Raw genomic sequence first — 25,000 nt, 5'->3', positions numbered from 1 at the left:
ATATTCCCGAAATAAAACTAGGAGAACAAACTTTTATACCAGTTTTTTAAACACTCTCTTCCTTGTCAGGTAAGATACAGGCTGAGAAAAACCCAGTTTAATGATTGGCGAGCAAGTTCGTAAAAAGTGCAGCAGAACTAATACTGAAAGCACACAGAAACCCTGCCATTGCGCTGCTCCTAAAGCAAGGTAAACAGTCTTAACAAGTTGTGTTCATTCTGTTTGAGAGTCTGTATAAAACATCTGCTTGTGAGCAGTCCCTAGCACTGATACATGCCAGAGTGTTTTCAGTAGCAGAGCAATACAAATAAGTGATCTCAATTCTGTACAAACCACAGATACATTGCAGAGAATTCTTTACTCATTTCATTTGCATTTTTATTTATATTAAAGTTTGCAATTCACAAACTGCTTCAGGACTAAAGCTTTTCATCTTCAACTTCAAATGGCAGCCCATCAGCACTACTGGCTACACCTTACCTGCACCTTGTTTTTTTTACTTTAATCAATGCATGTACTTACAATACAAATGACACGATCAGGAAAATAACTTTGTTAAATGCGTGGTCCATCCTCACAATCACAGAGCTGCGCCCATGAAGTAAATGCTAGTCAGTGATAATCACTGCGCTGCTGGATGTAGTTTTTGTAGCTTTATTTTGAAGTGCATCCAGTACCAAATTCAGTTGTAAGAATAAGTTTGCTTGTCTTACCCCTGAGGAAGGGCTGCCTGGGTGCCTCGGCGTTGTGGCTAGCAGTGCTGCACAGGGGAGTGGAACAGGAGCTCTTCAGGCTGGGCAGGATTGTGGAGCAGGTGTCAGAGTCCCGGATGGCTCGCCCGTGCTGGTACGCAGAGGGGGGCTTGGAGGGTGTACATCCCATCCTGTCTGTCGCACAGCCCAGGATGCAGAGGAGTGCTGTCTGCTGAGAGCTGGCAGCGTGTTCAGGCTGATCTGACTGCCTCTTTAGTGAAGGAAGGGGTTGTGTTAAGTATGCAGTAAACAGTGATACTGCTTCTGTTCAGGTCTAGCCATCAGCTTCTTTTATGAATCAGCTAACCCTTTCATGCATGACGTGTTTTAAAAGTAGCAGAAACAGGTCATTTTGGACACATAGTAAATATTTTTCATTGAAATACATTTCCATTGCTTTATATCTCACATTGATTTCTGCCATCTGTTGATTACCAAGGTCTGGTCAGATCATGTGTTTTCTATACCCCATTCAGGTCCTGGGTCCACAAATGGACATATGTGGTAAATATACCAAATGAATTGTGTGCTGAAATAAAGATTCTTCCAGTAGAAAAAATGTAGAATCCTAACATGTTAGAGAAAAGGGAAAATATCTTTATTTTCCCATGGACTGAACCTGGAAGACAATGCATGCTTTTTAGGATTGGAACTCCACCTCAGAACTGTCTGTGTCTCAGTGTTCTTAAAACACTCCTCTGCGAGTCACTGTGCAAGGAAGGATTCTCATTATGCAAGAGCCATGCTTTAAGTGAATATCAGTCACATGACCGCAAAACTGTTTACAAGAGCCCTGGAAGGGGGTCAGAGATCGAAAATAGACATCACGTCTGGCATACTTAACTATCTCCTACTTCATCTTTTTACAAAAAAAAAAAAAACATTTATTATTTATTATTTAGGCATTCTAAGTGTTTGCTGAGTGTACAGTATCTTCGTTACAATCCTGTAACAATTTCTTAAAAGTATTTATCAAGATTTTATGTAACTTACGAGCCACCCCTCCTTGCTAAAATGGGTGTTACTTTACCACTCTCTAGCTATGGAGGGGAAGTGAAAACGCATTTTTTGTGCCTCAGTGACTCAGCAGGAACCACCTACAAAAGAGAGAGCTGCAGATAAATCGAGCAGTGTGTATCTGACCCTGTGTGTGCGTGTCAGTGTCTTGAAGCTTTGACAGCAGCGATGGCCAGGTGGACTGGAACATTGCTGCTCTGCGTGACTCTCCTGCAGATATTGAGAATGACCACCACCTTCCCCAAAGGAGCCCCTGAGTCAGCCTGTGAGGACATGATGCCTCATCACACCGGGATCAAGCCACAGCCCGGCCTGGCGCCCTACACCATCCAAGTCAGTGTCAGCTCCTTTGAGACCGGGGTGCCAGTCGCAGGTAAGCAATCCCAGAGCCTAGGATTTCCTTCCCTTGATACATTGCATCCAACACACTGGGCATTTCATCTGGGGGTCCTTTCAGCAGGTTTTTGTTCAGTAAATCGTGTGTAGAATCAGTGCTCAGAATGCTTTTTGTCTTTCACTGTGTTATGAAGTCGTGCTTTTGTTCAGCTTTCTGGACACTCAAGCCAGCCACGTGTACTCTGCGTTTTTCCCTTCATATTTGCTGGACAGCTTTGAATCTTTTGTAAGATCTGTGCAGTGTAAGAGTTTTTTAGTTCTTGATACAGTTGCCATGCTTCTCTTTTTCTACTCCACTCTTAACTCTTGATGTTTGGGAGCTTTCCAGCCCATGAAGCTCTCTGCTCTCTTTCCACAGTTCTGGACAGACACATTGTCACCCTATGCAACTGATCTCGTATTGTTTTCTTAGGGGCCAAACGTGTCAATGCAAATTGAATGCAGAATAGAAAATGAGTATAATAGAACATATGATGGGTGCTTCTGTTTCTGGCATCTCAATGTGGAATAATTGATAACAAAAATTTAAGCCTGCTTATAGCATAGAGCTCAATCCCAAAACTATTTAATCGTCATAAGCAAAAAAAAAAAAATTCTGAAAAACAAAAATCTTGCTGTTGACAATGTGTTGTAAATAGCTTTAAGAATCTAGCCTATAGTCTTCAGAATTCTGCGTGAAAGCCGAGTTATAATATACAATACATTCTCCAGACTTTAGTGCACATGATAACTACAGTTTGAAAGAGGCTCACAGGTTTTGGGTTCAGAGCAATTAGTGCGCGCATAGCGAGATGAAAGAGACAGGAACAATAGCATAAAAGAGATCACCACAAGCCAGTGATGAAAACTGGACCCTCGATCTTATTCAGATAAGCAGTAAACACTTCAACAAGAAATATGCCTTTTGGGTGCACATCTGCACATCATAATGGGAAAAATGTATTCAAATGGGACTGATTTCCATACATTTTACTCAAGCACAGTCACAAAGGATCCTGTGTATTGTTGGGAGTTGTGAAAGCAACTGGCAGAATAATGACATGAATCTCACTAAATAAGCAACATAACCTTTTAGCTGTTCGTAGGCGTTTTTCAAAATAATGCTACATTTATAGATGCTGACAAAATACTTTGTACGTTTCCATTTTCACAACAAATCCTCCCTTGTAACTTTTGTAGCTGGGTTGGGCACCGGTCACATGATTAAACCAAGTGTAAATTCAGAGCCACTTTTTGCTGTATCATCTGTGATTCCGGGTTGTGAAACCAGCAGCAGATCCTCACTGTGAGCAATGGATTTGCTTGACGTTGTTCTTCTAACTTTTCTAACTGGATTTGTTTTCTGCAAACCCACTGTTTCGACATCCACCCCAATCCCCATATGAAACAGAGAAGTCTGCAGTGTGTTTAGGTGCTTTCCTCTGAGGCTCTGAGGCTCCAGTTGTTTGTCTATAGATCAGCCAATCTGATTTCCCTTTGTCTGGCTGGCAATGCACTGATGTGCACTAGATGGCGCTGGCAATTACAAAGACTACACCACAGGTCAGGCAATAAGAACCGAAGAGCAGCTCCTGAACTCACAGTAGAAGCACATTAGCAGATGAGCTGTTTCTTTAAGAGCCACACAGAATGCTTGCAAGGGGATATGTAAGGCATAAGAAAACGCTCCCTGGATAATTATTCTCCTCACCCAGTGAATGGTTCTTTCAGTTAGGATCCAGGGTCCGGATTACGGGGGGCTGCTGCTGGAAGCTCGCGTGCCTGGCAGTACCAATGCTCTGGGTTCGTGGCAGGTGCCCCCTGAAAACACCAAGTTCTTACAGGTAGGTCTGCACAACTCTTACTTTCAAAAACTGCACACGTGTATATAAAGTATAGAAGTGCACAACATGGAATTATTGTGTTCGCTGAAATCACAGTTAATATTTATGCACTACAGATAAGCGTTTCTGTTTCAAGTAGCATTACATCGTCTTCATCTCCAGAGTTTTACTCAACTGAGACAACGCGCATGTAATAATGATTCCTGTTGATTGTGCTGCAGTGTTCGGGGAACCCGCAAGGCGCAATCACTCACGCAAACATTAATCCCAAGAACAAGGAGACAGTGTACATGTGGACTCCGACCTCCAGTAACTGCAGCATCCAGTTCGTGTAAGTGTTCTAGACTTCGGATTAGGGTTTCTAGTATGTTGAAAACATTGAACATTATTTTATATCATTTTATAAAAGTACCAGAAAGAAAGTTCATGATTCTACACACGGTTGTTTAGAACACGCAAAACCAACAGGAAAAACTATAGATTTTGTATTATGCGACTTATCACTGTAACCTTTGTTAATGTTCATTCATATTTCAGATATACACATGCCTGCTAAAAATGATGACAGTTTCTGTAAAAAAATATTTGTTGAGTTGAAGATGTTTTTTTTATATATTTTTACAGGGCTACTGTGGCACAGGACCGCCAGGTTTACTGGCTGAATGTGACATCCGAAATGCTGAGAGGTGAGAAAGCAGACTTTTACAACAGTAATGATGCTCTTTCAGAAAAAAAAAAAAGCACTTTCTTAAAAAAGTTGTCTGGTGTATTCTGATTGAAGTGCTTTCACGGATTTCCATTGCATAACAGTATTTCTCTATTTAAAATACACAATCATATTAAATGGTCCTAACAGAACTTTTGTTTGAAATTCCTAATCAGGGCGTGCTGCCGAGACTGGGGAAGGTCGGCTGGTGCTTCTGTCCAGTCTCCTACTGACACTGCTGAGTTCCAGATAGACAGCAGCTCCTGCTTTGCAGCCTAACTGGTCCTGGATACAATCTAAATTAAACCCTCTAGCTATTGCCAGCGAGGTGCTTCTTCTTAGCATGTTTATAGCAGCACTTTAATATTTAATTATGCTTTAAGTAAGTTTCATATTTTTCTTTTTAAATGCATACTGTATCCAGTTATTTATTACAGTATTTAGCAGTGATAGGTTCTGAGTATCAGATACTATATAGATATAGTATATAGATTATGGGTGCTGAATTCAGTCTGACACATCTATACTTTTATGATTGTTATGGCCCCTTCATAATTTGTATTTGATATAGGTATATAGGTAACAAACTCACAGCAAAACCAGGAATGGATCAAACTGCTATGCAATGGAAGTCTTATTTCCATCCCTGGAATGGTCTCACATCAGAGCTAAGCTCCAGTCGGAATGATCCAATTACATTGTTCTGATATGGCACAGACTGGCTGCCTGCGTTTGTTTCAGCAGCCCCAGGTTTGAAAGTGTGAAGTGCTTAAACCTAGGACTGTAGCTACATTACCTTTACCTCAGGGATCGACAACATTAGCACTGCCAGTGGATTCCGTTTCAGGACTTTGATCCAACCAGTTCCTTCCCTGATCTCAGGATAAGCAGCACATGACTTTAGTCTCCAGTGCAACCAACAGACAGCCATTTCAAAGCAGATGTATAATGTGCAAGTATATACATATTATATACAATGATATATACCTTTTACATGTTTTGCATGTGTAATTGATTGTGTAATTGCTGCATTGTAGAATGCAAGGAGTGCTGAATAAAGTGAAGTATATTTGAAATAAAAAAACATTGGTTATTTTTTGCATCCCATTTCTTGTTCACACCCACAGGACTGTATTAGTATAATACGCTCTATCAGGGAGGAAACTAGTTAGACAATCCACGCTCTTTTAGCACCTCAAGGGAGTTTTGCATGTAACAGGCTTTCTTATCTCCATTTCAGCATTCTCACATTTTGTCTTGCATAAAGAAGATAATGAAGAAAGTCATGGGGAAAGATAGGCTTGTGTGGTGGGAATAAAACCATGATGTGTTGTAAGCATGTTGTAATTTGTATATATTTAGGACACAAAAGTCCAACATATAAGTTATTGGATCTTTGGTTATATACAATACTGAGAGACACCAAGAAGTTAGGAGATGAGATACTGTCAAGTGGCTCAATTTTCAATTCATAGTCACAATAATCGGAAGCACACAAAAGATCTGTCGACAAACACACAATTGATTACCCTATGTGTTATTTAACCATTAGGTACCCTCAACCAACACATTTGTTTGATTTAAAACCACATTCCATTTACTTATAAGCAGTAAAAGTTTATACACATTTACTCCTGTATAATAAAGAGGAGATTAAGTATCTTTTGCTGGTCGGTGTACTTATTCAATATTTTCGTTGACATATTTGCAAACTTTTATGTTGGGAAGTGCCAAATTTAAGTTAAAAAAAACCAAACATTTAAGCTTTAATATCGTTATCCATAACAACATTGTACGCCAATCAGCATTAAAAATTAAAAAACGTTGTTGGGTTCTAACTTAAGAGACGAAGTTCTGAAAAGGAACACAAGCACCTCAGGACAAACTGTTCAGACATTATATACGTTTATTAATGTACAAAGTGTGTCACCACGATTAAATGCAACAGAAAGAACACATCGAGAGCAGCAGCCCCACGGCTCTTCAGTCAATGTTTTCCAGTCCCTGTTGATGAAATGATAAATACAGGTGTAAGTGTGGAGTCAGGTGTGCATTGCTCCGCTGCTGTCTAAGCAAACCGCGTTTGCTCCATGAAAGGAAATGCACAGGAGTGATGGTTGGTGAGTTGCTGTTCCTTGTCTTAATCACCATTGTAAACATGAAATGAATGAATATTTAATGTAATGTACTGAGATATAAACCTTGAGCTCTAACCTTTGATTTGTGATGCACGCCATGCCCAGATATTCTCTTATCTCTCTCCATCAGGTACCACTGGTATGGGTAACGGGCAATTCTCTTCTCCTGCACACAGAGAGAAAAAATAAAAGGTATACTGTCATTGTACAATAACAAACGGATTTCATCTATGCGTCAAAAAATAAGCCTAAAACTGAAATAAAAGGGAGGTCAAAACGAGTGGCTCATTCGTTACATTTATTACCAAACTGTGTTCCTGTTTGCTTTCGAGTTCAGGATGCGAGTCCAGCTATCTAAATTAAGCAGCCAGGTATCTTAGCACCCTGCAGTTCATACAAGACGCGATGTTTACATTACTTTACAGTATTGTTGTGCTGTCGAGGAAAGCACTTCAGAAATTCGACAGACTGCTAGCTTCTAACATTTAGGCTAATGTGCACTAGCACTGTATTCACAACCTACTGCACTGTGCACCCTGCTACTGCGCAGCGTGTATCTGTGTATGATAACATGATCTGTGTATGCTGACATGATCTGTGTATGCTGACATGATCTGTGTATGATGACATGATCTGTGTATGCTGACATGATCTGTGTGTGATGGTGCAGGTAAAGAAAATGCAATTGTTCTGACAAAAACACTTACCTTGCCCCCGTTTGTGAACTTGTGAATCTGAGCCGTGGCGACTCCAGGAATCACCATACAGACTGTCATAATGGCAAGACCGGGCAGGATTTCATACCACATGATCGGGTCGTTGTCCGGATTCAGTGTTTTAAAATAACACCAATAATAATAAGGAATGACGTCACGGGACCGCGTTTCTGCCCCTGCTCTCCTCTGCGCTTATCTTGGGGGTCACTCTCTCTCCTCACACACTTTCGACAGAGAAACCGGTACTTCCGCTGCTCGGGATAAAAACAAAAACTGTTCTAATAAAACAGCAGCGCCACCTACTGACTGGAAAAAGGGAGTCCACCCAACACCGTGCGCACTTTCAAAAAATAGATTGCATATTCTTTACTGTTACATTTCCGTCCAGTTGCAAATGTAAGAGTGAAAGAAACTATAAAAAATGAAATTAAAATATTTTAAATTGAATTCTACTACTACTACTACTACTACTACTACTACTACTAATAATAATAATAATAATAATAATAATAATAATAATAATAATAATAATAATAATAATAAAAGACGTGATTAAAGTGCTGTCTAATAATATAAATGAAAAGTCTGTAACAAGAATGATAAATTACCTTGTTTACTGGCCTGCGCAACACAGTCAAGCATAATATCAAACAAGATATAATGCTGCTGTTGAGGAGCTGATACCAAGAAATCTCGCGATACCTTAACCCAACGCCGCTGCTCTAACCAATCAGAGAGAGGGGTCTCTCACAACACAAACCCTCGCTGGTAGAAAGTTGGGGCGCCGTCGCATCGGTTTGAATATTACAGGAAAACTGCAGCAAGAGGGTCATGAAAGAGGATAAAGAGAACGCCAGGCCGAGGGAGCAGATTGAGGACGCCAGCTATGACGAGACCGAAAAGTGTGGGAAGCCCAGCAAAGACAAGAAAGAGATCCTGACCAAGGTAGAGTGGGAAGGGCTGACCCGGGCCTTGGTTAAACTGCGACTGGCGGAACAAATATATTCTAGCATTTCTTTCAACGAAATAATGCACATCGCGAATGCACATGCAAGATGTGTTACTGTAAATTAAAGCAAACTATTCATTCTTTAAATATGAAGACGTGACACGTGTGCCCATGCCACGGGGAAAGTTGCATCTCGCGTGTTGTCTTTTTCGATTTGAACCACAGGTAGCATTTCTTCACCTGCTTAATGCAAAAACGCACTTGTATTCGAATCCTTTACCCCTGCCCAAGCTAGTGTTGTTATAATTATAAACTGGATGCTGTCGGTGATCATTGTCTACAGTTTTGAACATATGATTTGCTAATCATTTTCAGGTAAAGTGACCCCATCGGTAGTCGCCGTGATTGAATGGTCCCGTGTTTTTCAGTTTTGTTGTTATTGAGTAAATGTGACTTTTCTTTTACCTGGCAGATTGTTATCCGACGCCTTCCTCCCAGTTTGACGAAAGAGCAGCTGGAGGAGCAGCTGGAGCCCCTCCCCGAGGTGGATTATGTGGAGTTTTTTGCCAATGACACAAGGTGAACATCACATTTGTCACGTCTGCTGCGTTTCGCAGATTTTCACGTACTCTTTTTATTCGGTCTTATTTATTTTCTGTTTACTCTGCACAATCGAAAAGAAAGACACTCAAGACTTATTCATTTTAAGTTTTACGAATCAGAGCCATGCTCCTTCGGGTTATTAAAATGCTTATAATTTTTGGAAAAAGGTAGGTTGATCAGACCTCCAAATTCCAACACAAGAAGTTTATAAGCACCCACTTCTATATTTCAGTTTCATTCAATATAACACTCTCTTAAAACCAAAACATAGTTTCAAAACCTTATAGCAATGCAACCAATACATGTAAGATATAATAATGTTAGTAATATTCTTACCTCCTATTATAAGGAAAAGTAGCGTGAACAAAGGAATCAGTCTGGTGGAGATCTGCAAGTGATGGACCACTTCACCCTGTCAAGCAAAGGTCTTGATTGTGGTACCCCTTTGCGAAGTGTGAGGTTTTTATAGGATTCGTCTCCATAGGAGTACATGGAGAATCTTTATCAAGTCCAATTCTTATCTCTTTGGCACACAACAGCCTAAAAATTTAGAGCCTTGTGTCAGCAATTTTTCAAGATATGACACCTGGTCTACACATCCAATCATGATCTCACCCACTTGTTTCTTGACACCTCCTCTATCTAAAGCTAGGTGAAACAAAGAAAATAATATTATTTTGAATATGAGTGTTGTCTGAAATATATACAACACCATTAGTTCTGATTATATTGATTATATGTATTAATGTCTAATAATATATTCCCTCATGCCATTCTATTCTTCAAATTAGTTTTCCTTCTCTCTTTACAGGCGTGTGCTTAACAGATATTATAGGGAACTTCCATCTTATGTTTTTCCCAATATAGAGTTTCTCTTCATGGATAATCTATTTGTTTTTTATTTAAGTGTAAGATTGTAACGTCTCTGTCCTATGAGTTTCCTAACGGCACGAATTCAGCTGAACTGCGGACGACCTCCTATTTTTTTCAGCTGCACAAAAACCAGCTAAAACCAATTTTCTAGTTGTGCGCTTAGCTTTCCAATTTCCAGCGATAATCAAGGTTTTTTTCCAATTTTTCTATGGCGAGAAGACACTCTATTTCATGTATATTATAACAGGCAGTGTTAAGCATATGGTCTTGCACGCACAAATAGGTTATAGTAAAAAGCAAGCATATTAAACCTTATTTCAACATTTAACAACATTTTCTTAGGCTAAAAAGGGTGCTGCAGAAACTTGCATTCAATTCTGGGAATCAAGCCCATCTTGATAAGAAACTGCCTAAAAACTGGCCACTTGTATCAAACTATACCAGCTTCTACTGCATGATTTTATATAAAGAAAATACATAAGTTTCACAATTAAGAATTAAAACAGCATTACGCGTTACTTTTGATTACACACTTACACAATTTTCCAAACAAAAAATTATACAAACAATATAAAGGATTATAACACATATTATTGCATTAATACATTTCATTTTAAATTCTCCAATCCATGTCCGGGGTTTCAGCTCACTCCCAGCAAGACTCCACTTCGGTCTCAGGTTCCACTCGGGTAGGCTCAGTGAACACAATAATAGGCTCTCGAATCCATCGTCTCGCATCACAGGTGTGAGTCGCCATGGCCTTGACTTCGTACCTACAAGACACTTGTACACGCTTAGTAGGGACACCTTCCTCGCATTCTAATTTTCCCAGATGCGCCCATTTTACACAACTCATGCATTCAATCCTCTTAATATCTTTTGGGGTTTACATTTAAATGAGAGAAAGAAACACCTACAGAATCATTGCATTCAAACAAGATTCTACAGTGTTTAGCCAAATGACTGCATGCCGGACAAAGTCTGAGCCCAGTCACTGACGATTTGCTTTGGCACATATTATATGCACAATTAACAAGAGGATTATGTTTTAATTTATGTGTCAGGGTTACTTCTGCACCATGTACAATAGTTCTGGATCTGTACACATTGTTACTATACACTTCTTTCTGCTCACATGGAGACACTTTAGAAGGGATGCCATTTATCCAGAATACAGTAGGGGGCCAAAACTTACTGTTTTTCATATCAGCAGGCACCTGACTTGTAGTTTGTTTATCATCATTAGTGGGCAAACTCAATACAAATGAATCTGAATCAGTTGCTGAACCACGAGCCTTAGCTACTGAGATTCTCCATACAAAAGGATTCAATGTTTTACTGACCAGACTAGCTGATTCAGCGTTATTTGCGACACATTACTGGTACTGTGTAAAGAATACGAAGTGATGCAAACAATTCCTGCCTGCAAGTTAAAGGCTACAGTGTGACCACTTCAGAGAACACTTCCTTTAATTCGCTTCTAATTCACATAGTTTGAATGGAGCTGCTCACTAATGTGTAACAAGTCGGGAAGAGTCAGGAACAGTTTTAGTTCAAGGTTAAAAATAGATCGATATTACAAGTGTCAATTTGATTGTATTCTTTAATCGAAGCCTGGTGCTTCTCTGTTATTGTCATGCCGTAGTGTTTAGCATTCATATAAAGGAGCTTACTACCTTGGTGATTAATAGGGTTAGTTAAGCACTGTGGATCACTAATAATAATAAGTCTGTTGAATTCCTAGACTTTCGCTAGATCAGGCCCAATACAGAGACACTTGTTTGATAAATGGGGATTCTAACAGTGTTGTTTTTCTCTCTTCACAGCCTGTATCCACATCTGTTTTCCAGGGCCTATATCAATTTCAAAAACCAAGAAGACATTGTTTTGTTTAGAGATCGATTTGATGGCTATGTATTCATTGATAACAGAGGTACAGCCATTTTGGTATTTGGGATTCTAATGCGTTGTTGATATTTCAGTAGAAATATCTAATAATCTCATTGAGGCTCTTTATTTTCTTAATTATTGATTTCATTGCAACAGGCCAGGAGTACCCAGCTGTTGTGGAGTTTGCACCTTTTCAGAAAATTGCCAAAAAGAAGAGCAAAAAGAAGGATGCCAAAGCTGGAACGATTGAAGAAGGTACGGTACTTGGAGACTCGTTTTCTCAATTAACTCACGACATGCAGGGTGATTTTTCTGTTTTCTTTCTTTCAATACCCTTCCTTTTTTTTTTCCTCCAGACCCAGACTATAAGAAGTTCTTGGACATCTACAATGGAGATGAAGAAAAATTAACTTCTACTCCAGAAACTCTCCTTGAAGAAATAGAGGCCAAAACCAAAGAACTAGAAGGTGCGTTCACTCTGAAAAAACAAACAGTCCCTGTAAAATGGTGAGAGTCTGTGCAAACTGGGTTTGTGTTCAGGTCACACACTGTTTGCTTGGTTTTAAATACATTTAACAACCTTATTTCTGTTTTTGTAGCTGCAAAGAAAACTACTCCACTTCTGGACTTTCTGAAAAACAAACAGGTAATATCTATTTTAATGTGGTTCTAATAAAACATAAGCCTATATATGTACCTGGGTATTTTTATTGTATAGTCCAAGTAAAGATACAAGGATTATGATATATATATATAAGAAAACCACTTTTCAATGGGGTCCTGAATAACCTCTTGGCTCTCTGAATGTACTAGTTTAATATTGTGTCCATTCACTACTTGATAACATTGCCTCGCTGCTTCTTGCTGTGTGGATTTTTTTCTTGCTTCAGAGAGTAAGGGAGGAGAAGAGAGAGGAGAGGAGGAGGAGGGAGCTGGAAAGGAAGAGGCTTCGGGATGAGGACCGCAGGAAATGGAGGGAGGAGGACCGGAGGAAACGCAAAGAGACTGAAAAGCACAGAAAAGGAGGCGAGAAATCTAAAGAAGAGCCAAAAATTAAGGTACAGTCCAGGTAGCACTTGTGTGTTACTGCTGTCTTCTGTTTGCCCTGCTTCACATAGCTTTTAAGTTTGTTTACCAGTTAAGTCATTTTTGTTTTACTCTTAGGGAGAACAGCCAGGAAACGTGTTACAGTTTCCAAGTGTAATAATATTAACAGATCTTAATATAAAAGTAGTTTGCTGGAAACTAATTTAACTTCTGTTATTGGCAGTCCACTTGTTATTGAAAATAACTATTATTGTATATGCAAGTGAGATTTAAAGAAAAAAAAAATCATGCTCTCCCTTCATAGCTCTTGAGGAAGCCAGAAAAAGGAGATGATCTTGACTCGGACAAAGTTAAAGAGAAACCAAAGAAACTGGAAAAGGAGAGGATAAAGGATGACAAGCCCTTTACAGGGGCTGAGCTGAAGAAACGTCAGGAGAGTGCACACCGGGATGAAAAAGGAAGGAAGTGAGTGTGGCGTGCTTGCATTGGGGTTTTGTAAAGGTGATGCAGGTGATTCCATCAGAGATCAGTTTTTCGTAGTGTGTCTTCTGCTGTTGGTGCAGAATGGTCAGTCTGATAAGCCTGCAGCTAGATACAGTCCTGAAAGCTGATGCCTTAGCCTTGTTAAAAGTAGGACTGCTTACTCTCTCTTAGTAAGGAGACACGGGAAACTTGCAAACCTTATTTGTTCCACAACTGCTTAATGAGCAAATTTACAATTAGTCATTTTCTGGAGACTTATTTTAATTCTGGTTTTACGTGTATCTTTTTGATCACTGCAGGATAGAAGAGGAAAGCCGAAAAGATTATAGAGACAGAGACTTTGAGCGAGACAGAGAAAGGGACCGGGACAGAGAGAGGGAGAAGGAAAGAGAGAGACGTCAGAGGGAGAAGGAACGGATGAGGCGCCAGGACGAGGAGCGGCGCCGGAGGAGGGATCGACACGACCCTGAAAACACGTACAGGAGACGAGACGAGGAAGTAAAGAAAGAGAAAGACCGCGTGTGGGAGAAGAAGAAAAGCGACAGTGCTGCGGACTCCACGTGCAACACAGACAAGCCTGAAAGATCAGCCAGGGAGGAGAAGAAGGATGGGCCTAGCAAGAGGGACCGTTTGAGAAACAAGGTAAGTAAGGGCTTACCTTGACTCGGAACGTTTTCTACAAATGTAGTACTGTTGTATAGACTGCTGACTCCTCTGCATGACTCTTGTACTGCAGGATCGGCCAGCCATACAGCTGTACCAGCCTGGAGCACGAAACCGCGGCCGCGTACCTGCCAGTGCAGAGTCTCCGGGTGAAGAGCAGACACCTGAAGGGGAGCCCAAGACCCCTCAAGAGAAAGGAGAAGAATGACAGCAAAGATGAGGAGGGAGGTTCCCTGACATCAAGGCAGCCTGGCAACAGAGCATGCGCTGCAGTAGTGCCTGGCATCATCTGCTCCTTACTTCTTTCCAGTGTTTGGTGGGGGAAACAGACAGTGCTGTTGAGTAAACCAGGGAAGCCTCCCTGTCAGTGCTGAACTGCCGGGGCAGTATGAGAAGCCAAAGCATGCAGGGACCAAGCGAACCTGAAGTGACCTTAATGAGGCACAGAGAATATAGATTCAACAGTGCGGTTCTTATTTGAGTAGGCAAAACAGGCTTTGCATCCTTTATTGGTTTGCAAGAACAGAGCCCATGTAGGATACTGTAAGAATAAAGCTTCCTACACCTGCTTAGTTTATCACCTTTAGTTGCATTTTTCTTAGTCTCCACTTACTTTGCATTTAGTGTTTGATCAGTACCTGAAACTTATGTTCAGAATAAGCCTGGCTAATGCAACTTCTCTACCTGTGGCCTTACCCATTTCCTCATCTCTTAAAGAGTGTGGTTTTTCCCATCACGAGACTTTTTAAAGCAAAACTGCTGTCTGGAAAATAAATAGGATTGAATTCATTCATACATATTTAAGCAATTGCATATTTAAATCCATTCGTCAATTCAAGCGTGTTCATTTTTACACATTGAAGCTTTGAAGATCAAAAACAATGCTGTATACTAAACACATTCTTTTTGCATTGCTGAATACACAAGTATACAGTTGTTTAATACAAAAGGAGTTTTCATGCTGACCAATGCACCATCAGTTCTTATTTAGTGCCCAGCATGACCCATCTCCTCAAACTCCATCTACAGCGTGACACTGGATTTATCACTACTGTTATTTACAGTTTAGAAGGTGTAAACCATTCATGTAATCCTGGAATGTGGTGTTTTGTTATTTCCCACATGTGTGCTTGAGCTCTGTGTACAACTGTAAGTCTTGTCTAAGCCATTTTAATAAAACTGTTCAGCAAACAAGTTTGGCTTCCTGTAGATTGTGAAAAGTAAGTTGTGTTATTTCTTCTGTAAGCAGGCAATCCAAATTAAAACATTACACAAATTTGCACTGGAGTAAAAGACCTCTATCTGGATTTGAATGTTGCTCAACAACGACGGTGAGTTTGTGCTCTTAACAAAACCACCACACGCAATTAATCACAAGGGAAATTGTCTTGAGAAAGGTAGAGAGTAGTGAGAGTTGTAAAGCACCTTCCCTGACAAGCTAGTGCCATTGCACACACCACTCAGATAGCTGACAATATCTATGGCTGTATGATTTGGTATCCCCTGTGTATTTCAGACAGTGGTCAAACTCGAACAGTATGCCTACCTGCCTATCACACAAAGGGTTTGATTGATATTGGTTGCCAGTTTTATGACCAGGAGATCTTTCTTGGCTATTGTGGTTTTTATTCTGAGGGGTTTATAATGTCTCGAGACTCACTTTAAAATAAACGTAGCTGTGGAAAGACAATATGAAGTAGAGTAAAAATACAATTTCACAGCATATTCGGGGTTTTAGGCAATTCCATTATAATCCTAATGCAGAAAACCACTTCAGCGATACGCTGTTCCCACGAAGTATTCACCTAATGTCTCTCTGGATCCACTGGGTGGCGCTCTGAATTGGAAGCCTCTCCCACAGCCAGCTGCGAACATGAACCTCCGGCCTTTCCCAGCGGTCTCTCTCTTTGCCGTCCGCCATTGTGGTGAAAGGGTCGCGGATTTCACTATGGTAGGGAAGATCGTTAAACATCCTCGATATTCGTATACAAAAACAAGCTTAAGCCTCGGAAAATGAATTGATTAGACGTTTAGGAAACCAGCGATCGTGTTATTTTAACAAAAACGGAACCGCTCGGATTGTTTTCCTCGGCCCCGATTCTGGGTAGTCTTGCCTTTCTCTCGGCCCCGCTCGCTTTGTGTGATCGTTACAGTTTTTCCTGAACGTGTTACTGTTGTGTGCTTTAGCACAGGAATTAACTGCACTGGTTTTAAACGGAGCGCAAAATCACAAGTTCAAGAGACGACGATTTTGGAGCTCTCGTTGTTTTCCGTATGCTTGATGCACCGTGGTTTCCTGATAAGGCGCCCCCTTTGCTTGTGACTTTGTTTGAATAAACTTTAGGGATAAATCGGCTTCCAATGAGCGAAAACCACACCTGCAGTTGACGTGTGAACACAGTGGCAATGCGTGAGGTGTGATTAAGGGTGCCAGTGTTTGGCAGGTGATCAAAATACAGTAAACGTGTGTTAGTAATGTATAACTGTGTCTGATTTGAATGACTTCAGTATACTAACCTTATTTCAGTGCTGGAAGATAGAGTTCTGTTCCATAGCAGTTTGAGCCATTCCATGTTTCAGTGGGGTTTTCACTTAGAGGCCAGTGCGCTGGAAGGTTATTTCCATCTCCGCATTGTTTCAATTGAATCTGAAAGCTTGTAAATATAAACGTTTGCTTTGTTTAGTTTTTTTGTAAAACCGAGGCCTGCATGCTAATCTTGTATCTGTTTGTCTCCTAGTCATCCCACAAGACCTTCAAGATCAAGCGCTTCCTAGCGAAAAAGCAGAAGCAGAACAGGCCAATTCCTCAGTGGATTCGCATGAAAACTGGCAACAAGATCAGGTGAGCGTTAAGAACTCAAGTAGGACGGCAGTGTTTGTGCCATGTGGACCAATGCAGTACTTTCTCTAACGTTTGTGAAGCACCTGTTCATTTTATCAGAACTTGGAGCTAGGGACCAGTTAGATTATTCGTTTTTTTTTTTTAAACATGTTCTTGCTTGGTGCAGGGGCACAGGCATCAGTAACACCCATGTGTTCAGTAGTATCAGCACACCCCTCCCCAACCAGAAATTGCAAACCTTCCTAACAGTCTGTCTGAATGCAGAATTGCAACACAGCCCTGCTGTGATTTTAAAAGTGAACAGTCTCTATAAAACCGATTCTAGTTAGTGTGAGCACTCCAGGAGCATTTGCTGCCAGACAAATCAACAGCCAGTGGCTAGTGTTCATTAGGAGTTTTTAGCCCACGTTATATTAAGGTCCGTGTTTACTGGAGATGTATTTGTCATGCTTGTTGCCGGTAAGCTATTAAAGCAGGCTGCAATTACAGTGCTTCATTCTGTGGGAGGACTGACATTAACCTGCTCAGAGTAGAGTGCTGCCGTGAATTTTTTACTGACTTCACCCTGCTTATGGTGACAGTCATTCTTTGTGGCAGCTACAAAAAAGCATGGTGTTCCAAGAATCATTTCAGAGAATTGGGATTGTAATTGTAGTGGGAATGTAAACAAGTGATTTTACAAACATTTGACATTGTCCAGTTAGTGACGCCTAATCGGGATTTCTGTTTAAATGGGATACTACAGTTTGCCGTATGCAAGTTTAGTTTTGTAATTTCATATGAAATCAATTTTAATAGGGCTGATATAGTCCTTTAGGTAAAAGCTATAGCTGGCAGAATGAAATGGCTTTATATGCATCACTTTAAGGGTCATTCCATGTATTTACAAACTGATCCTTGATTCTGCTCCAGGTATAACTCCAAGAGGAGACACTGGAGAAGGACCAAGCTGGGCTTGTAGAACCAGTGCCTGCTGCTTGACAACATCGCCACACATCCACCCTGCAAAGACTCCTTTCTGTGGAAGCCCAGGAGAGAAGCCATGTCAGGACTGTCTCTCTTTTGTACAGATACTCTGTTGATCATTTGTGCTCAATAAAAGTGAGAATTGGAAAAATCAAAGACTGGTGTGATTGTTTTTAGTGAAAACGGTTCTCCTAATCTCTAACTAGTTATTGCTTAAAGTGCATTTAAGTGACTGGCTGCAGTTTTGTATCCGATTTCAAGCATGACTTCATTATTTATTTTATTTGTTCTCCCATTGCCCAGTGTTCCTCTCCTCGGGTACATGGTAAGAATAGTTCAAGCACTGTGGTCTTGTAGTAACAGTATCCACCTACAGTAAGGCTTAACATTTAAACACATGAAGAATCACTAGCAAACTTAAATGTCGTCTCTCCTTTCAGTGTATGCTTTTGATCCTCTGCATGCGTGATCGCTTTCTGCTCTGAGCCATGCGTGTTGACTCAACCTGCCCTGGGAATACTTCACTAGTCACTCTCCAGACTGAGACCTGAATGAACCTTCTTTCCAAATAAGTGAGTCGTGTTCAGAGCAGTGGTAATGCAGGGCTTCCTGGGAACCCCATGAGTCTTCGAACTGAGCTCGCAATTACTTAACTAAACCCTTAATTAAATGTGCTTAATTAGACCTTTTTACTTGTTTTTGGCTCTTAAACAGTTGCAGATTTCAAGTTAGCTATAACATTTTAGATTAAGCTTGAACTCTGCAACTTTTTAGGGCTGTGAACAATTAAAGGTATAATTAAGCAAATGATGTATAATTAAGTTAAATTAGGGGTCTAGATAAGTAATTGGAGTGAAAACCAGAAGACACAGGTCCTCAGGATCGGGTGGGAAGCCCTGCTCTTGTGTTAACTGCCTGATCTATTGAATGCTGGAAGGAAAGGGCTTTCGGATTGAGGGCCCTCAATGGATTTCACAAGCTTGCGTGTGTTAAGCTTGTATTTATAAGCTTCACTCCAGAACCATGAGAATTTGCAAACATTCAGCCCCTCTCGCAGGTTTATTGGCTTTGACTGGTGATGAAATTAACAAGAAGCAGCTGCTTCTGAATTTCCACAAGAGGGAGGTGGAACTGTTCAGCCAGTCCAGTGTATACTACTGCTCCTCTCTACGTTTCACTAGTTCAATTAATCAAGTTAAAACATGACCAGCACAGTCTCCAGACCCCACGCCTGCTGTAGCACTCAAATCAGGCTGTTATTTTTGTAACTAGCACTGAGTTTCAAAGTTCCTCTTGTATAATGACCTGTGTTTTTTATTTTTATTTCTGTATGAGATAAACCTATTAATTTGACTTTCTTATAGCGTCGTTGTGTTCAGTGCACATTTAGATGAAGGAAGCTCCATGTAAAGAAATGCTGGTTACTGTTGTAACCCAAGCATTTGGTAGCGTGGCGTGGGACCAGCAAGAAATGCCTTTGTGTTGATGCAGTCTTCCACCAGGGGGTGCTGCGAAGTGATTGCTGAAAAGCCAGCCTGTTCCAAAGATAGTGAGAACTATTTTTGGGGGGGGGGGGGGGGGGGGGGGGCAGCAGCAAACAAATAATACACGTTTTTCAGTAATCTTAGTGGTTACTATGGTGCATTTCAGACGTGTTTCATGTTAAGTTATTTTTCCCAGTGTAGTACTTTTGACTGCAAAACGTATTAAGTCCTTTATCGTTCCTCTCGGAAAGCATGCATTTTAATGTAAAGTTGCTTAGCAACGTTACATTATCGAGTTCTGATAATGCATCTTCCTCTCAGCTCTAACAAAATAATTATCAGTTGAACTCCAGAGTAATTTTATTATAATTGCGCTGGCAGGCAGAAATGAAATAACTACAATGCCATGAATAATGCACAGCAATACAACAGACATGAGATTTGGGTTTAATCCACAGAAGCTTTCGTTTAATTAACTCCACAGACAAGGCACCTTCTGACTGCAGTCACACGTCAACAGCACTGCGTGTCATGAGAACGCACAGACACACACAGTGCTGCAGTTCTGGACTCTATTTATAGAAAACATATTTGGTTTAACCACAAGAGTGCAATTTAAAATATTTGAAAAAATATACATATATTGACATTTCAATATTTTAACAGTTCTACATACTAGCAAATCAACCACCATGAAAATGGTTATTATAACATGTTATTTTTATTAAAAAAAAAACCAAACGATTGCTTGTACCATATATATTTATATAATAATATATATATATATATATATATATATATATATATATATATATATATATATATATATAGTATAAAATTATATAATAGTTATTCAATATTAATACTTTGTTTACGATGTTCTGTAGTTACTGTTAATGTACTAACAGACATCTATTGAGTTTTGATTGACAATACTGTAAACAATGTACACAGTTCTGAAGTACCTCATAATGTGTCTGAATAAAGTCTGACCTTGCTAATTCATTTTTGTTTTAATTAAAGCCTCTATAAAACGTAAGGCCATTTAATTCCAGCCAGGTTCATTCTAGAACCACCCCCCCGTGCTTCAGTCAGCGGACCCCACAAAATTTATTGGGCCTCTGTTTCGGAACGAAAAGAAAGATCGGAAACGCATCCGGAAAGACCCGAACCTGGTGGTCTCTCTTTTCTTGACAGAACAATCTAGCTCGTCTCCGGTCGTTTCAGAGGCTAGGTGGTGCGCTCTGCCTGTCCCGTTGTTATTTACATTGTGGTACCCAATGTTCCCCATCTCTTTATCCATTGCCCCAGTGAGCTCTCTTAATTCGGCGGGCGCGTTTCTTTTCAGATACTGCCAGGCTTTCTTTCCATTGTAATCCCTGGCATCAACATCGGCGCTGTATGCCCCCACAAGGATTTTAACCATCATGTCCTGCCCGTGCATGGTGGCGACATGCAGCGGGGTGAGACCCCCGCTGGCTCTCAGGTTAATATTCACAGGGAAGTCCTTGCTTTCTGCAAACCTCATCAGGTGTATCAATGTTTCGTGTTTCCCGTGTTTGGCCAACCAGTGGATAACTGTAAACCCTGTCACAAAATCCCGTTTAGTCAGCAAATTGGGGTCCTCGGATAAAAACTCGACGATGGTATCGTAATTCCCATCCACTACCGACAGCATCCAGGCGTGCTCCACGGGATCCAGGGCCAGAAACGCGCGGTTGTTATTTTCCTCGTTAGCCGAATCGAGGTCCGGATCGTTGTCAGGGTCCCCTTTCAGGCTGCAGCTCTTAGTTGACTGCAGTATGCTCCCCAACCCACTGTGCAAACCATTGTTCAAAAAGAGCTCTTTTAAATATGTTTTCCTCATCGCTGGCGTAAGGGTGTATTTGTCTGCCGCATCGCACGGTAGTTTCTGTGAGATGCACCGGCCGGTTGCACCGCTGCCACCTCCATCTGTCTCCTTCACTTCGGACTGCCTCTGTAACTTCTCTCTCCGTGAGGAAGCAGGCAGCGGTCTAGTGCTGAACCTGGGCGAAGGCTGCTGGCTCAGACTGAAGTCTCCAGACGTGCCTTTCACTGGGACGCAGGAGTCTCTCATATTTAGTAAACCGCATTCTGGATCTGCCCCCTCCTTCAGCAATGCCGACCTTTCCTGATGAGAATCTAAACCACCGCTTCTACCGATTGCATCTGCCGGTTCGGAGCCACTTGCGCTGTCATACATATTTTGATCGATACTCCTCCTTTCCTGTAGGCTGATGGCCCTTGTATGATAAGGAACTTCTCTTCCAAATATGGAAGTCCCCCCTTTCCCCAGTGTGTAAATCGTCCAGTCAAAAGATCAGTGGATGTTTTTTTTTCTTCTTCTTCGTCTTCACTTCTTCTGCCGGGCAAAGAAAAAGAACATTTTAAAACATCTGTTTTTTTTTTTTCTATAATAAAATAATCAACCAGCAAAGAGGCACAGAGTGCAGACCAAAGGTGTCACTGTTTATCTACCGAATTGCGAGACACGCTAGCTGAGGAAGTGTTGATGGCATTGTGATGGTGTTTTCTTAAAAGAAATAACGAGCACCACCCATTTGACCTCTGTTCCTCTTTCCACATGTTGGTTTCCGTCGATAAAAACAGAAATGCAACGATATCAAACTGAGCAGAAGAGTAGGCTGTACATACATTCTCTGCTACACGTTTTTAAAATCGTGCTCCCCCTGCTTTACTCTACCCCTGTTTGTTTAGATCAATCCCACGCAGACAGTGTGATGAAGTGCCAGTGCCCCGCATTGTATAGTACAGTGTGTGGCTTGCTTTTCTAATCACCTGTTTATGCCATGCTGAGTTCCTTTGGCCGGTCTTCAGCAGTGTCTTCATTTTTTACTCCAGGAAAACGCGCACCGGTGCGCACTCCTGTCTCCAGTCCAGTTCAAAGGGCTTACCCAATAACAAATATAATTCCGCCTTGTTTGTCTTTCCAAACGCTCCACTTTCACTGAAAAAATATTCATCTGCCTTTCCTCAAGAGGCTTTAAAACAGCGTCATTCGAGTTTGGTCTTGAAAGAAAAAGAAAGTTCAATCCAACTGTGTTAATTAACTCAACAAGGTTCAAAGTCACTGCATGCCAACAGGACCGGAAGGTCATGTGACTTTTTTTTTAGCACGACACTACCAACTGAAACACTTAATACATAACCCATTAATAAGGGCGTGAATATCCTCACTGTAAAAACAAAAAGGCGCGTTTCTTTTCTTTTTACCAAACAAAAATATAAAACGTTTTTTATATATATATATATATATATATATATATATATATATATATATATATATATATATATATATATATATATATAAACAGACTGAAAAACCTTCTTGAAATGACTCGTGAGTTAATAAAATATAAAAGCCAGTATTGTGTACGTTCGTTCTATATGAACACTATAATATAAGAATAAAGTAACGTGATTAATAAGGACTGAAATGTTTAAAAATGTGCGTTTGAAAAACTCAATGTAATGTCTAATACAGCACCGCTCACATACACCATGTTCTCACGCTGTTTAAAACGGGAGTCCACACTCTCCAGGTTTATATACAGTGAGACCATTCTCACAGTCTCTAACTCCGTCAAGTGTAAAAGCACAACTTCGTAATTAACATCCAAACCATTAAAAAGAAACGTAGCCGGCCCTCACTCCCTCACTCCCGGCTGTGAGTGGTAACTCTGTCTGGCAGGCTTTGTTTGTTGAAGGTTTGTATGTTTACCAAGTAAAGAAAAAGAACAAGCCCTGATCTGAAATAATAAAGCCCGTTTCTTTTCCTTTTATTGAAGGTTTCTTAAAAGATAATAATAATAATAATAATAATAATAATAATAATAATAATAATAATAATAATAATAATAATACTCTGAGCCCTTAAATTCTGTTTTGAAGAGTTTCAGGGGAAAGCTAAAATGACATACAAAATGACGTACATTTTCGCTGTAAAATGCAGTGATACTGATTCTGAACAAAGACAAACACGAAAGCAACCTCCTGTAAGATCAGGTCGTATTTATTCCGACAAACAGGTTTTACCTTTATAAGAAAATCTATTTCCTGATAACTCAGATACCACGACAATAACACAGCCAGATAACGCCAGGCTTGCTGATGACGTCACGGAACGGCCTCTTTCTTGCTAAGTGTCTGTATGAATAATTAACAGCCTCAGTAGTCCCACTCTTTCAGTCAATGTAGTTTTGTTCAGTCGCAGTCACAGTTATAGTCATGCTGCAGTAATTACAATTACAATGGCACTAAACAGTAGCATAAGAAGCTCCTCACACGAACATGTTTCCTCTGTGTAAATACCCACACTGCAGTCCCAGGTGCACAAACACAGACAAGTCTGTGCATTGAAACTACCTTAGGAGAATGTAAACAAACTGGAACGCCAACAAGGTAATGCTTTTAGGCAACAGAGGGTTAGTCGGACAGGAATCATACTTGAGTATAGTATAGTATAGTGTAGTACAGCGTAGTGTACTATATGACTTGCACTGTTAAACGTGTCTAATATTGATGTTGCATTGTCTTCTATTAGCAGTCAGTATTCAGTGTAGAATATGGACCCCCTGCCTACCCCTTGGAGAGTCTCCTATAATTTCTCACAGGCAGCTTATTAAACTGTAAATAATGCATTGTATTTCACCACAATGTACCGCTTCACTCAAAACCTTATATGTACTTTCAGTGGTGGAGTATCTTCATGTAACGAGTATTTAAATTCATAGCCATGCCTTTCTTTAATAGACGTTAGAACGGACCATCTCAAAAGAGGGGGTGGAAACCATGTATATCACATTCTAAAAAAACATAGTTTTTAGCGGAAAGTTAACCTTAAAGGGTACTAATAAGACTCACTCACTCAGTGCAGATTAAACATATGGTAAGTTGAACAACTGCCGTTGTGTGGAGCGTTTGGTGCGAGTCGCACGCTGTACCGTGTTGAAGTTGGTATGCTCCTCGGTGTAACAGTTTTCCTCTGTGCTGATGCTGCCCGTGTTTCCTGTTTAGGATCGGTGTGCAACTAGCTAACCATGGCGGCGACAGAGATAACTCGGCAAGCGGTGAGTTCGTGTTCATTTTGTGCTGCTTTAAAATGGATTAAACAAAAATGTGTGTTTGCAGTACGCAGGATTACAACGTTGAGACTTTAAAAAAAGATTTCCTGTAAACAATAACCTCGTTTTTACGGTTTAATATCAGCTAACGGAAAAAAATGTGTATTTTGTAGATTATTGTGTATAAATACGATTACTGCATTTCTGAGAAGTGCTATAAATGTGATATTTGATTAAATACAAATTCACAATGAAGGCTCAGTACCGCTCCTCTCAGTTAAACGTGCTTTTGATGTATTGACTAGAGATATATATATATATATATATATATATATATATATATATATATATATATATATATATATATATATATATATATATGTGTGTGAGGTATTTTTAATTGTCATTCTGTTCACATTTTCGCACTAATGTTTGTCCGCACGTTTCGGTCGTTGTTTTAACGGGAGTAGCGCAATGTTCAATTCCGCTATTTTGCATTGTGTTCGAGTCCTGTCGCTCCTCTCGCTGTGCACGCTGGGCGTTGCCT

The 25,000-nt window shown here is 40.4% G+C and overlaps 5 protein-coding genes and 1 non-coding gene across 7 annotated transcripts; 4 read left to right on the top strand and 2 right to left on the bottom strand.

Moving 5' to 3' along the window:
- The first annotated feature begins 1,821 nt into the window (after positions 1-1,821).
- On the top strand, positions 1,822-5,787 carry LOC121307590 (putative defense protein 3). The gene is made up of 5 exons (XM_041239787.1): positions 1,822-2,142; positions 3,876-3,988; positions 4,210-4,319; positions 4,613-4,674; positions 4,871-5,787. The coding sequence occupies exons 1-5, from the start codon at positions 1,938-1,940 to the stop codon at positions 4,945-4,947; spliced, it is 567 nt and encodes a 188-aa protein (XP_041095721.1). The 5' UTR covers positions 1,822-1,937; the 3' UTR covers positions 4,948-5,787.
- Positions 5,788-6,582: 795 nt separating this feature from the next.
- Positions 6,583-8,248, bottom strand: LOC121307592 (NADH dehydrogenase [ubiquinone] 1 alpha subcomplex subunit 1-like). Its single transcript, XM_041239789.1, has 4 exons — positions 8,157-8,248; positions 7,540-7,799; positions 6,909-6,998; positions 6,583-6,698 (listed from the first exon to the last, which is right to left on the bottom strand). Exons 2-4 carry the CDS (start codon positions 7,639-7,641, stop codon positions 6,678-6,680), a joined length of 213 nt encoding a protein of 70 aa, XP_041095723.1. The 5' UTR covers positions 7,642-7,799; positions 8,157-8,248; the 3' UTR covers positions 6,583-6,677.
- A 33-nt stretch (positions 8,249-8,281) lies between these two features.
- Positions 8,282-15,250, top strand: LOC121307588 (regulator of nonsense transcripts 3B-like). The gene is made up of 10 exons (XM_041239786.1): positions 8,282-8,493; positions 8,970-9,076; positions 11,800-11,906; positions 12,020-12,118; positions 12,220-12,330; positions 12,463-12,509; positions 12,754-12,921; positions 13,215-13,375; positions 13,693-14,035; positions 14,130-15,250. The coding sequence occupies exons 1-10, from the start codon at positions 8,380-8,382 to the stop codon at positions 14,262-14,264; spliced, it is 1,392 nt and encodes a 463-aa protein (XP_041095720.1). The 5' UTR covers positions 8,282-8,379; the 3' UTR covers positions 14,265-15,250.
- Positions 15,251-15,900: 650 nt separating this feature from the next.
- LOC121307591 (60S ribosomal protein L39-like) lies at positions 15,901-18,020 on the top strand. Its single transcript, XM_041239788.1, has 3 exons — positions 15,901-16,007; positions 16,795-16,898; positions 17,811-18,020. Exons 1-3 carry the CDS (start codon positions 15,930-15,932, stop codon positions 17,857-17,859), a joined length of 231 nt encoding a protein of 76 aa, XP_041095722.1. The 5' UTR covers positions 15,901-15,929; the 3' UTR covers positions 17,860-18,020.
- Positions 17,368-17,503, top strand: LOC121307667. Its single transcript, XR_005948372.1, has one exon. It is a non-coding gene; the product is annotated as a small nucleolar RNA SNORA69 (small nucleolar RNA).
- A 2,267-nt stretch (positions 18,021-20,287) lies between the features above and the next one.
- On the bottom strand, positions 20,288-22,497 carry LOC121307530 (ankyrin repeat domain-containing protein SOWAHC-like). Of its 2 annotated transcripts, none has more exons than XM_041239719.1 (2): positions 22,169-22,497; positions 20,288-21,731 (listed from the first exon to the last, which is right to left on the bottom strand). In XM_041239719.1, the coding sequence occupies exon 2, from the start codon at positions 21,570-21,572 to the stop codon at positions 20,436-20,438; it is 1,137 nt and encodes a 378-aa protein (XP_041095653.1). In that variant the 5' UTR covers positions 21,573-21,731; positions 22,169-22,497; the 3' UTR covers positions 20,288-20,435. The 2 variants fall into 2 exon arrangements, with proteins under 2 accessions (XP_041095653.1, XP_041095654.1); XM_041239720.1 differs by having other exon boundaries at positions 20,288-21,728.
- Positions 22,498-25,000: the final 2,503 nt, after the last annotated feature.

This window comes from Polyodon spathula, chromosome 57 (genome assembly GCF_017654505.1).
Source record: "Polyodon spathula isolate WHYD16114869_AA chromosome 57, ASM1765450v1, whole genome shotgun sequence".
Classification (NCBI taxonomy): domain Eukaryota; kingdom Metazoa; phylum Chordata; class Actinopteri; order Acipenseriformes; family Polyodontidae; genus Polyodon; species Polyodon spathula.
This window is presented reverse-complemented; position numbering and strand designations above follow the sequence as displayed.